General features: G+C 35.3%; 1 protein-coding gene across 1 annotated transcript; it reads left to right on the top strand.

Annotated features, from left to right (window-relative positions):
- The first annotated feature begins 1,525 nt into the window (after positions 1-1,525).
- On the top strand, positions 1,526-10,892 carry Tom20 (translocase of outer membrane 20). The gene is made up of 3 exons (XM_089259700.1): positions 1,526-1,803; positions 1,887-1,962; positions 10,477-10,892. Exons 1-3 carry the CDS (start codon positions 1,674-1,676, stop codon positions 10,778-10,780), a joined length of 510 nt encoding a protein of 169 aa, XP_089115826.1. The 5' UTR covers positions 1,526-1,673; the 3' UTR covers positions 10,781-10,892.
- Positions 10,893-12,631: the final 1,739 nt, after the last annotated feature.

Raw genomic sequence — 12,631 nt, 5'->3', positions numbered from 1 at the left:
GAAAAATTTACTGCAAATAAAATGAGAACGAAATTTCGCACATGAAGCAACATAACGGTGCCATGTATAATAGTCTGCGAGATCTACATACATATGTAAGGCTGCAAACATAGTGCGCGCTGAGATGAAGACGAAGATGAGGACAAAACTGAAGACAAGACAAGTTGCATAGTGCAAGAAGAATTGGTGACCAAAATATATGGGATTTATACGAATTAACGAAGTTTTTTCAAGGGCAGCAGTTTCTTATTATTGAGGTTTTCGATTTAGCGGGGTACGAATTATCGAGACTCGACTGCACTACATGTATGAGCAAGGGACTGCAGTGTGTATGTGCACGCTCGTCGCGAAATTATTTTTATTATGGACACCAACGCTTTCATACCCAAATATTTTTACGAGCTTGGCAATCGGTTTGATGACGAAATTTCAATTTTTCTGAGCTGCTGCTTGTGCTCACATGCAGAAAAATGCTTACATATACACACTTGAGAGAGCAGAGCGCATCGAGAGAGAGAGAGCAAGGAAAACATTGAGCATAGAGGGATCTTTTGTTCAACATTTGACCATCTCGGTCGAGCGCGTGAAGCGAAATGATTGTGCTTTCGTATATTTTCGTAGCTCGAGCCTAAAAGTAGTTCGCCGAGCGAATTCAAAGCCGTCTGGGGCGCTAAAGTCCCAGAAAAAGCGTGCAAAAAGCTTTCCACTAGTTGTCTAGTCTATGTGTTCTCTGGTGATAGTAGCTTATGCAAAGCAAACAGCTAATTTGACAGCGTGACGTTTTTAGTTCAGAAAATGGTGGGCGCGCTCATGTTTGTATGAGAATCAAGAAATTTTGAAACCGTTATTTGTCTTAAAACTAGCAGAGTAAATAATATGAGCTGGGCGAAATGACAAGTTCTACATAGATTCACGAATCGGAAAATATAAAGTGTTTTTTTTTGCTAATTTGTATACTCTAAGTCGTTTTATAGGCATTTAACCCTTAACCACTTTTTCTTTTGCATATAAAGGCTTTAACCTTACTATCTAAGGCTTGAATTTGTAAAACTAAAAAGTTACTACTAAGCAACGGTGTATCCACGGTAAATTTTGGACATTACAATTTTTGGTTTTACAATCAAATGTATACATGTACATACATATGTATGTAAGTGAGCGCTTCCTAAGACCTACCAAATACAAAAGCAAGAGTTGCGCACACCAATTACATGCTCATATACACTCAAGGAAAAAGCTGGGATCGTCGCGAGCAAAAATTACAATTTCTATGCACTGCTGAGAATATTGATTTCAAAAACCATAGGGAGCGAGAGAGAGGTACTGAGAGAGAGAGTAGGATAAATGGCACATAGCCGTGCTTCACAACGCATTGCTTTTTTATCGTGCAGTATTTTCACTGCCCGAACCGAGCAAAGTATGTTTGTTTATCATCACATCTCTTACATTTGTGTTTGGAAAATCTTGTCATAGTGTATATAACAAAAATTTGTTCCAATTCCATTAATTTTATTTGTGTGCTTTGTTCATTGCTAAATTTATTGAAAAATATCGTGATTCACATTTCACCTTATACGTCTTACCGATTTTTTAGGCAATCGATACTATCGACGCGTACATCGATTGCTTAGTGGCAATAGTGTGGCTCATGGAGTAAAGAAAGCTACGGAATTATGATTGAAATAAACAAAACTGCAATTGGAATTGCAGCAGGTTTGGCTGGAACGTTGTTTATTGGCTATTGCATTTATTTTGACAACAAACGCCGTAGTGAACCAGACTATAAAAAGAAAGTTCGCGATCGTAAGTAAAATCTGTAACGCAATATGCATGTAATATATATGTAATATATATATATTATATATACATGAATATAATTTAAACAGGTCGTCGACGTAACCGAAAGGTTGGATCTGCAAAGCAGGGAATGCCCAATTTGAATGACCATGAAGCTATAGAAAGGTAATGTTGAACTATTGAATTTCTATATTACATAACAAAGGATGCACGTGTGTACGCTTCGTAGACACATTCAATCTCTACTACGGCAAGTTTAAAGGAATTAGTCAATTATATTAATATTAGTATGGTTCTATAAAGTTCTTCTGGTCCTACGCTTAAAATACATTTTTGTACTCATTCACGAAAGCGAATTAGTATATTGGTTTTGTGCAATATCCGCCCATCTGTCAGTATGAACGCAATTTTTTTCGGCGCTATCGAAGCTACAGATTTTAAATTTGGAAAATATACTCGTGTATATATATTAGAGGGCTGCATGGCCGCACTCATAACCTTGCAAATTAGAGTCCATTCGAGATAAGACTGAGTGAGTGAGGCCGAGGCAGAATATGGTTGAGTGAGCTGGAGTTCGCATGGGCATAACCCTCTGCCTTCAGTATAATGAATAAGAATAAATAAGACCTAAAGAGGAATACAACAGTTATCCGAAGCATATTGGCGTCGAGTGACTCGAGTCTTTGAGTGCACATATGGATGTTCCTTTCCTTTTAGAGAGTATATGTAACCCTTAAAAGGGTTTGCCATGCTCATGTAAAATGTTAGTGTTTTCATGTCATTATCTTATATACCGATCTATACATAATTTTATTAACTTCTATATTAATTATAATTGCTTTATACAAAATATCAAACTGAGCAAATAATAATACTCTTAACGAATTTATTTAAGTATTGCATAACAAAATTACATTGGATTTCATTTGCTCGTTATTTGTGTGAAGGGTATGAAAGCGTTGGTACGCATAAAGAATATGTATACGCTACGAAATTGTAACGGCAAATTTGCCGTTGGTCGGCCGTCTGGCCTCATATTTATTCGACCCTTTCTCGTTTAATAGAATATTGTGCCTCTGAGTCATATATGAGCGCACTCACTTACTCATACCATTTATGAGTTGGCCTCGGTTCCGCTCAATTCAATATGAGCATTGTTAACTCGAGTACGTTTTTTTTTTGGTACTCATGCAGCCCTCTAATATATATAATGTGAAAATTTTCCCGATCCGCCCACGAGTGCGTGCCAATCGGAAAATGCATTTTCCGATCACGAGATACGGCGATTATATTGAGGGTGTGGAAAATCGGGTAAAACTGTATCTCCTAGCGCCTTAAGCTAGAATTTTGCACGTGAGCTAATATGATTCTATAAATATTAATGAAAAAATTATATGCCTACGCCCTTTAAGGACGTGGCAAATCGGACCTGAAGATGTAGTTATTTTTCTAATTCTGCTATATTTTGGAAACTATTGATGCTATGATGGATATATATGGATATATGTCCGCCCATTGGGGACGTGGCAAAACGCGAGAGTTTATATCTCCTAATTATAATAGCTAGAAGCTTCAAATTTGGGTAGTTATCTAAATCAGTGTTCGCAAGAACTGCTCCGTAGCAGCAAGAGCAATGAAAATATTACTATGCTCTGGCTACCGCTCTCATTAATAACGGGAACCGTAGCAGAGCCATAGTCGAACGAAAAAATGCATGCGATCTGCTCTGCTCTCGTAGTTTGTTGTGTTTAAATCTGTAACGATAGCAATAGCGCAAACCGAAATGAATGACTACGCTTCATCACAGCGGTAGCCGAAACCGAGAACGAGATGAGAGCAGAGCAGTTTTTTTGGCTACGACTCTTTGTGCCGTCCTTGTGCTGTAATTCGGTGACGTTTGTTTTTGCTGATTTGTAAAGCGTTATTATATGTATGCACATGCACGTACATAAGTATATATATATTATAATTACACATTTTTATAGTTTAAAATGAAAAGCAATTATTAAAATTACAAAAATCAGATTTTATTTTTGTTACGAAATTAAAATAAAATCTAAGTAATGTAATAAGTCAATTTTACAAATATGAAATTAATAGTCGTCTTCTAATAAACTTAGATTGTCGATGGCACTATCTAAGTGTGTTGAATTGAGTTTAACAAGAAGTATATTCTCCAATGTTTCATGACTTGATCGATTTCGCTTATCCGACAACACCAGTTTTATACGTATGTTTCCATACTTTTGATAAGTTTATTTCCAATTAGATAAATCATGGAATTTTCATTGAAGGCGTTTCTTGTCAAAATATGATTGGTGGCTAGTTTGCAAGACAGCCACAGAGCATAAAAATTACTGTAATGTAATAGTTACGCTTGAAAATATACAACTATACTTTGAAGTTGCGCAATTCAAATAAATCGCGGTAACCGTTCGAAGGCTTACGAATATACTTTGTAAGATTGCAGCATTGGAATAAATAGATCTTTACACTTGGGTGTTTGGTACATCCAAAAATCTGGCTAAAGAAAATTTTAAAGGTTTTAGAAAACTTTGAAATATCGCTGAATCAAATTGTGTCCATAACATCGGATAATGAGGCCAATATGATAAAAACGTCAAAAATTATACCGCAAATGTACAAAAGCGATGACGATTTTGATGAAGCGTGCACTGAACACAAGAACATGGAGTACACGAAACAAATAGACCACTTCGAAAATAGAGAAAATATATATCCCATTTTTATACCCTGAGTTCATTGAAAATGGGAAATCAGGGTATAATGGTTTTGTTAAAAGTATGTAACAGGCAGAAGGAGGCGTGGCAGATCCAACAAAGTATATATACATTCTTGATCAGGGCGACGAGCTGAGTCGATTTAGCCCTGTCCGTCTGTCCGTCCGTCCGTCCGTATGTATGAACGCGTCGATCTCAGAAGATATAAGAGCTAGAGACTTGAAATTGTTTTCCTAGGTCCGTGTGTATATCACGCGCATATCAAGTTTATCACTAAAAATCGATAACTGTTCCCGATATTTTATTATCGATTAAAACCCTTATCGAAAGCTAGTTATTTAATTTTACCGCCTACACCTTTAGAGCTAGAGGTTCCAAATTTTATATGTAGATTCATGTGTATTTTATAATATTTCGGTTTCGTTCTAATACGTGCGTGTGTATGTATGTGTGCCTAAAAAAGGTGCAGAGTGATTGGAATATCAGACTGGAGGGTTCAGGGTATCTCCTAGTCGAGCAGTCTCGACTAGAGTCTTCTTACTTGTTATACCTGAACCCATTGAAAATGGGATAAATGTATGTAACAGGCAGAAGGAGGCGAAAAGCTGAGGCTTTTTAAATGTCTGTATAAATCGCGCGCATATCGAGTTTATCACTAAAAAACGATGTCATTCCGATATTCTTATCGATAAAAACTGATCGAAAATCAGTTCTAAAATTGTGTCTCCCAAATCCTCAAAGATAGAGTCTCCAAATTTTAAATATATATGAAGATGCATTTTTTTGCGTGTGTTTTATTGTGTGTGTGTAAATTATTGAAATATCAGTTGTTCGAAGGGTTCAGGGGATCTCATAGTCGAACGGTCTGACTTGACCTTTCTTACTTGTTTTATGTATTATTTGTATGTTGTATAATACTAGATAATATATAAATATATATAATGTATACGTATATACACACAATTAACGATCGCAAACAATACGTATACGAATACTCCAAAAGACTTCTTTTATTTTACTCAGCCAAACGGTCTGGGAACAACGACAGCAGATTAGAAAAGATTTAAACGGACGAACTCGGCGAGCAACCATTTCAATCGGTTACCCTTTGAGTTTTTTCTCAAGGTGTGAATAAGAGACAGTTATTTGCAGACAACGAGAAATGCCCAACAGTTGTTTGATGATTTTGAAATAATTGAAGGAATGATTGACCATCATACTTTAGTTAAGGTCTTTTTATACAAGCACATAGCACAATGCTCATATTTACTTGGCCAAACTATATTTGCTAAGATAAATTTTATAAATGTCAATCCAGATTAATACGGTACCCTTAAAAGTATTCGAAATGACAGAAATCAATTTAAGTGTTTGTTTTCAATTGTTTTTATACCCTGAACCCATTGAAAATGGGAAATCAGGGTATAATGTTTTTGTGAAAAAGTATGTAACAGGCAGAAGGAATCATCGCAGACCCCATAAAGTATATATATTCTTGATCAGCACGACGAGCTGAGTCGATATAGCCCTGTCCGTCCGTCCGTCTGTCCGTATGAACGCCGAGATCTCAGAAGATATAAGAGCTAGAGAGCTGAAATGTGCATACTCGTGTATACCATACGCAGTACGAGTTTGCGTTATTTTTTCGATAACTCATCCAATAACTTTTTTATCGGGAATAATCGAAAAATTGATTTTGTTTTTTGAGCCTCATTGGAATACTATTAGACGTAAAGATTTCAGATTTACTGTGTATATACGTATGATGAATACAAACATTTTGTAATCAACAGATTTTGGATACCACGCCCCCTTCGCCCCCAATTTGTAAAAAACGTATTTCAAGTACTAGAGACTTGTGCTTTGGAATGTACACACACTTTGACCATATAATTACGCCCTGAAAATTTCATTTAGATCGCATGTTTACAAACGAATTTATTCACCAAGTAAATTCTCATATTATTGCCCAAACTGCAGCGCAGCCCAAGCGCAGTCGCTGCTTACTGCGCAGTTAGCAGAGCGCGGGCGCGTGAAGGTGGATGCATATGTATGCATGTGTGCGTGCATAATAGAAGTGCAGAATGATAAGTATATCAGCTTGGAGGGTTCAGGGTATCTCCTAGTCGAGCAGTCTCGACTAGAGTCTTCTTACTTGTTTAGTATAGAAATTTAAACAGGCTATCAAAATGTAATTCAATTTTGCTAGATGCTATGAATCCTGTCACAATCAATGTTAACAAATATGGTGAAAAACAAGTAAGAAGAAGTACAACAAAAACCGAAATTATATTAAATACACATAAGTCTACGTTTAATATTTATAAGTTCTAGTTCTAAATGTGTAGGAGATATAATTAAATAACTAGCTTTCGATAAGGATTTTAATCTATAATAAAATATCGGAAGTAGTTATCGATTTTTTGTTATAAACACGGACCTAAGAACAAATTTCAAGTCTCTAACTCTTATAACTTCTGAGATCGTCGCGTTCATAATACGGTCGGACAGACAGACGAACAGGGCCAAATCGGCTGACTCCCCATTTTCTATTTCAGATACTCTAAAAATTTTATAATTATATCCTGAAACCATAAGAAACGGGAAATCAGGTTAGAATGAAAAGTATTTGGCTGGCAGAAGGAAACATTTCCGACCCCATAAAGTATATACATATATTCTTGATCAGGGCGACGGTCTGTCCGTACGTATGAGTGCGTCGATCTCAGAAGATAAAAGAGCTAAAGAGCTGAAATTTTGTATGCATACTCGTGTATACCATGAGTATGAATTTATCATATTTGTTCGATAACTCACCAGATAACGTTCTTATCGAGAATAATTGATAAATTGATTTTGTTTTTTGCAGCCTGATTTGAATAGTATTAGACCTAGAGTGTATAAATATTTGATGGATACAAATATTTTGTAATTTACAGATTTTGGATGACAAGCCACCTTCGCCCCTAATAAAAAAATAACGTATTTCTAGTACTAGAGACTTTTACTTTGAAATGTACACACATGTAAACATAATGATTACGTTCTGGAAGTTTCATTAGAATTGTACGTTTACAAAAGGCATTATTCAGCAACAACAATTATTCGCAACCTTCAGCGCAGCCTAAGCACAGTCGCTGCTTACTGCGCAATTTGCTGAGAGCGGGCTTATGTTTGTGTGTGGATGCATGTGTGCATAAAAGAAGTACAGAATGATTGGAATATCAGCTTAGAAGGTTCAGGATATCTCCTAGTCAAGCAGTCATTCTTACTTGTTTTCATATTCATTACATAGACCTTCATAGCAAATATTTAGTCATAGTTACAAAATACAAAACACCTAAAAATACGAGATCAATTTATTTATTAAAATAGAATCCAACTGTAAAGACATGCAGGATAACATTAAATAACTTTTTTAGTAGTGCAATATTTTGATTAACTGTCGAATTAGGAATTATTTTCTGCATAAATTGCTTAGCGGTAATATTCATTAGTCCTCTTTGTTGATGCGTCTTAATTTTTCGGTTCCGTCCCGAGCAACTCGACACTATCGTCCTCTTAATTTACCTTAATTTAAATTTAGAGTCTCCAAATCGTATTACAAATACTAGAGACTTGTACTTTGGCAAATGCATGCTTCCATTGAAAAGAAAAGATATTAAACAATTAAGTTCCCATAGTAAGCTTCAGTCCATGCGTGCTTATGCGTTCATTACTATGTCTGTGTTTGTGTTTCTTGTGTAAGCAGAAAGATGCGAATTTTTTACGAATTAGAGAGGTTTTCGATTTACCGAGGTTTCCATTTAACGGGGTGTGAGAAATCAAAATACGAATTGAAGGGGTTTTTATATTTAACTTTATTTCAACAATTTTAACTTATTAAAAATAAATAAAATACACAATCTGTTCAATATGATGTAATTAAAAACAAAATTATACATAACAAAATAATATTAACGAAAAATGTACTGCCATTTTTACGAATCGTCTGCACGCTTCAAATAGAATGAGCAAATAAAATGAGAGCAACGAAATTTCGCACATGATGCGACAAAACGGTGCCATGCATAATAGTCTGCGAGATCTACATATGTAAGGCATAGTGCGCGCTGAGATGAAGACGAAGTGATTTTAGTGACAAACTCGAAATGCGCGCTCTTATATCTTCTGAAATCGACGCGTTCAAACATACGGACAGACGGACGAACAGACGGACAGGGCCAAATCGACTCAGCTCGTCGCCCTGATCAAGAATATATATACTTTGTGGGGTCTGTCACGCCTCCTTCTGCGTGTTACATACATTTCAACAAAACCATTATACCCTGATTTTGCACTTTCAATGGGTTCAGGGTATACAAAATTAAATAAAAGTACGACAACTGTCGTTTTAAAAATATGATCGGAAATGTAATGTATGCATGTTTCGCTATAGTAATATTCAAAGTTTATTTTTAAGCATCAGGTTCGATATGCCATACAGTAACATATTTCGTTTCGCTCTAGTCAAACACTGATCGTTGGCTTGACTTCAATGAAGCAAACTGTCTTCAGCGTTTGTATGGATAATTACACGCTTTGCTTGCGCTATTTTTGCATTTATATAAATGTATGCATGTATGTATTTACATGTATACGAGGTCAAATATCATTTCTGTTGAGTTTTTTAGTCAAAATGTCTTTTGTTTAGAGTCTTTGTGTGAGCGAAAATCGTATTACTCTTTACGTGACCACCATTTGAGAGCGTCACACCAATGAGTCATTGCAGTGTGTCTGACTGAAGCCGATTCTAAACAAAACAAAGAGAGCCGCTCAGAGCGAGATCGTGTCTGCACAATCTTTTTGGTTATGTTACGAAGAGCATATACGAAAAAACGAGCAACTCTCATTTGCGAGCTCTGTAAAAAATACCTTGGTACTGAATACAGTTCTACTCCACTAAAGTTTAGATTTTAGTAAATGTTAAGACAAAGTACTCGTACTTATTAAAATATTACGTTTTGGGACGAAACACAATCGCAGGTCGCATTTATCTTGTTAGTACAGTTACTACATACTTTTTATTTAGTACACCGCAAAAAGTTAAATTGAAAATAATAAAACCAATTTTTATTGAATTTTTTTAGAAACATATGTTGTCTTTTAAGCTTGACATCTGTGCGAATATTGAGAGAAAATCGAAGCGAATAATGTTTTTGGTCTATCGAATATGGTAGTAGTCGATTGCAAAGACGAAATTGGCGCCCAGATTTACTTTAAATTTGAATTAATTAGAGCTAAATCAGCCGTTTCGCCAACTATGTGCTGCAGCCCATGCGTGCGTACGTACACGAATGTCTGTGTGCGTACACATGTTGTTTCTTGTGTATACAGACATTTATTAAAATATCAGTTTCTCGAAGGGCTGTGGGGCTCTCTTTCTCGAGCAGTCTAGACTAGAACTATGTTAATTGGTAAAATGTGAAGTATTGATAGATGTATTGTGCATTGCCAAAAATGTATTTGAGCGATGCTGTATATATTAAATTTTCTATTGCTTAACAACATTGCAGAGAATCAAGTATGGAAAAATAATAAATATTTTAGGATTCTAAAAATATTTAATTGTCTGTGTCGGGAATGGCTGTAAAAAATTTCTGTTTGCGTAACTTTTTGATGATTTCATAAATTTGCATTTATCAGACAAAAGGATACTCCAGACAATAAGTATGGGACATGCCGGGCTGAGCCTATCTAGACCTATATAAACGATCAGAAAATGTATAAGGGCTAAATAATATTAGATTTTTTTGTAGGTAAATATTTTATTATTGATTTTATTGATATTGATTTATTAGGTATCAATTTTATTATTATTAATATATTATTATTAAATTTTATTTTAATATAAACAATATACATTTAACACATTGAACTGTATTATTATAAATTTCAGATATTTCCTTCAAGAAATTCAGCTAGGTGAAACCTTGATAGCTCGTGGTGATTTCGAAAGCGGTGTCGAGCATTTAGCTAATGCAATCGTAGTGTGTGGTCAGCCTGCTCGATTACTACAAGTGCTTCAATCCTCTCTACCGGCTCAAGTTTTTGCTATGTTAATTATCAAAATGCAAGAATTCGGTAATAGGTCTTCAGAATCTAGCGAAGGATTGGTTGCTGGAACTCGCTCTAGCCAAAATGAGAGCTCTTCAAATATTTTAGAAACTTCCGGATCTGCAACCATTGATGACTTAGAATAATAATTACAAATGAATAAAGGAGCCTACTATATATATTTCAGCAAGCTAAGGGCTTCAAATTATAATTTAATAAAGTTCGATACATGTGTATTGTATAAATATTAAATTTTAACTCATTGATTATATTTATAAGCATTAATTTTAATTACATTGTATTCCTCCAACACGCCACCTATTTATCATAAATTTCAGTCAAACCGCTCCCAGGTCTGGTAATTATTATGATCTGTAAAATTTGGATGTTTTAGTGTGTTTCAAGATCTAATTCAAATTTGTTTTTCATTACGCAGAATACCCTATGATCATTTATTTAGTGCTTGGACCCTTTAAAAGGGTAAGTTCGTAGGAATGACGGCCACTGGGCCCATTTACTCCTACATTCAAGAGGTCTGAGATAATGAGCCATATACCAGCTGCACATGATGACTTTGTTTTCCCCAATAACGCAAAATATCCTATTGAATTTCATTTGATTTATGATTGGATCCCTTGAGTGATCAAGTCGATGTTAAAAACGGCGACTGAGTCCATCTACAAAAAGCTTTCAACAAACAAAATTTATAAGGAAATCGCTCACTGTTTCAAATCAGTAAAGACGGCCACTGGGCCCATTTGCAAAGTTGTCCTCAAGAGGACCATTTATTGAGCCATTGGCATCTATGTTAAGCCGAACTTCGCAGTAAAGACGACCAGTGGGCCCATCTGCAATTGGTTGGTATCTATTCATTCGTCGTTACTCCATTTACAAATTCACGTTTCCAAATAATCATCGCCTTGTGATGTAATGACATCACCGTTGCAGCCTAAAGACTAATACTACAGTACAAGTTGATTATTAAAATGGAAGTCGCTGAAATGCCCATAATAATTAGTTTATGTTTAGAAGTACAAAAATGAATCATGTAATGTTGCTTTAGATACTGAAGGACCCCGCATGCTGTCCACCATTACTTGAAGGGGTAAGTAAGCTTTTATTTAATCGGTAAGATAAAGTAAGTTTTAATACTATCTATATTTATAATGAGAAAGTATATTTACTTAAAACAATAGTGTGGAGTCTTGCTGTGTGCAAGAACATTCGTTTTTATACCCTGAACCTATTGAAAATGAGAAATCAGGTAATAATGGTTGTGTTAAAATGGCAAACCCCACAAAGTATATATATTCTCGATCTGTCTGTCTGTCCGTATGTATGAACGCGTCGATCTCAGAAGATAGAAAAGCTGGAGACTTAAAATATTCTTTTAAAACGTCCGTATATATCGCTCGCATATCAAGTTTATCACTAAAAACGATAACTCATTCCGATATTTATTTATTGATAAAACCCTGATCGAAAATCAGTTATAAAATTATTTATTTAAAATTATTATATTATTATCTTAATATACAATTAAGATGCATTTTATACAATTTTGATTTTTGTTAAAATTTACCCCCACCCCTATATCCACCCCGTCACCATCATATTTGTAAAATGCGTATTTCAATTACTAGAAACTTGTGAATTGGAATATATGTACATACATTAGAACATTATGATTACGTTCTGAAAGTTTCATTACGAAAGTGCGTCTAGAAATTAAATTATTCAACAAATAAATTCTCATAATATTTCCAACACTGCAGCGCAGCCCAAGCGCAATCGCCTGTATATGTGTGTGTGTTGTGTGTGCGTATCATCAGTTGCTTGGGGGGTTCAGGGGATTTCGTAGTCGAGCAGTCTCGACTAGAGCTTTCTTGTTTTTTTTTTATTCGATATCATCTGATCGCTTTTCTTTGAACTATTAGCATGACATTCTTTTCAAGCGCATCACTTCGGGAGTGATAGCTTATTGAATCGTATAACGG

Source organism: Drosophila navojoa, chromosome 4 (assembly GCF_054131105.1).
Source record: "Drosophila navojoa isolate 15081-1374.11 chromosome 4, UAZ_NAV_1.0, whole genome shotgun sequence".
In the NCBI taxonomy this organism is placed as follows: Eukaryota; Metazoa; Arthropoda; class Insecta; order Diptera; family Drosophilidae; genus Drosophila; species Drosophila navojoa.
Note: the sequence above shows the minus strand (reverse complement) of the source record. Positions and strands in the feature narration are given on the sequence as shown.

Coding starts and splice junctions, on each gene's coding strand:
- Tom20 (XM_089259700.1), top strand. CDS start 1,674: ATGATTGAAATAAACAAAACTGCAATTGGAATTGCAGCAGGTTTGGCT. Junction 1,804..1,886: donor TAAAAAGAAAGTTCGCGATC/GTAAGTAAAATC, acceptor TAATTTAAACAG/GTCGTCGACGTAACCGAAAG. Junction 1,963..10,476: donor GACCATGAAGCTATAGAAAG/GTAATGTTGAAC, acceptor TATAAATTTCAG/ATATTTCCTTCAAGAAATTC.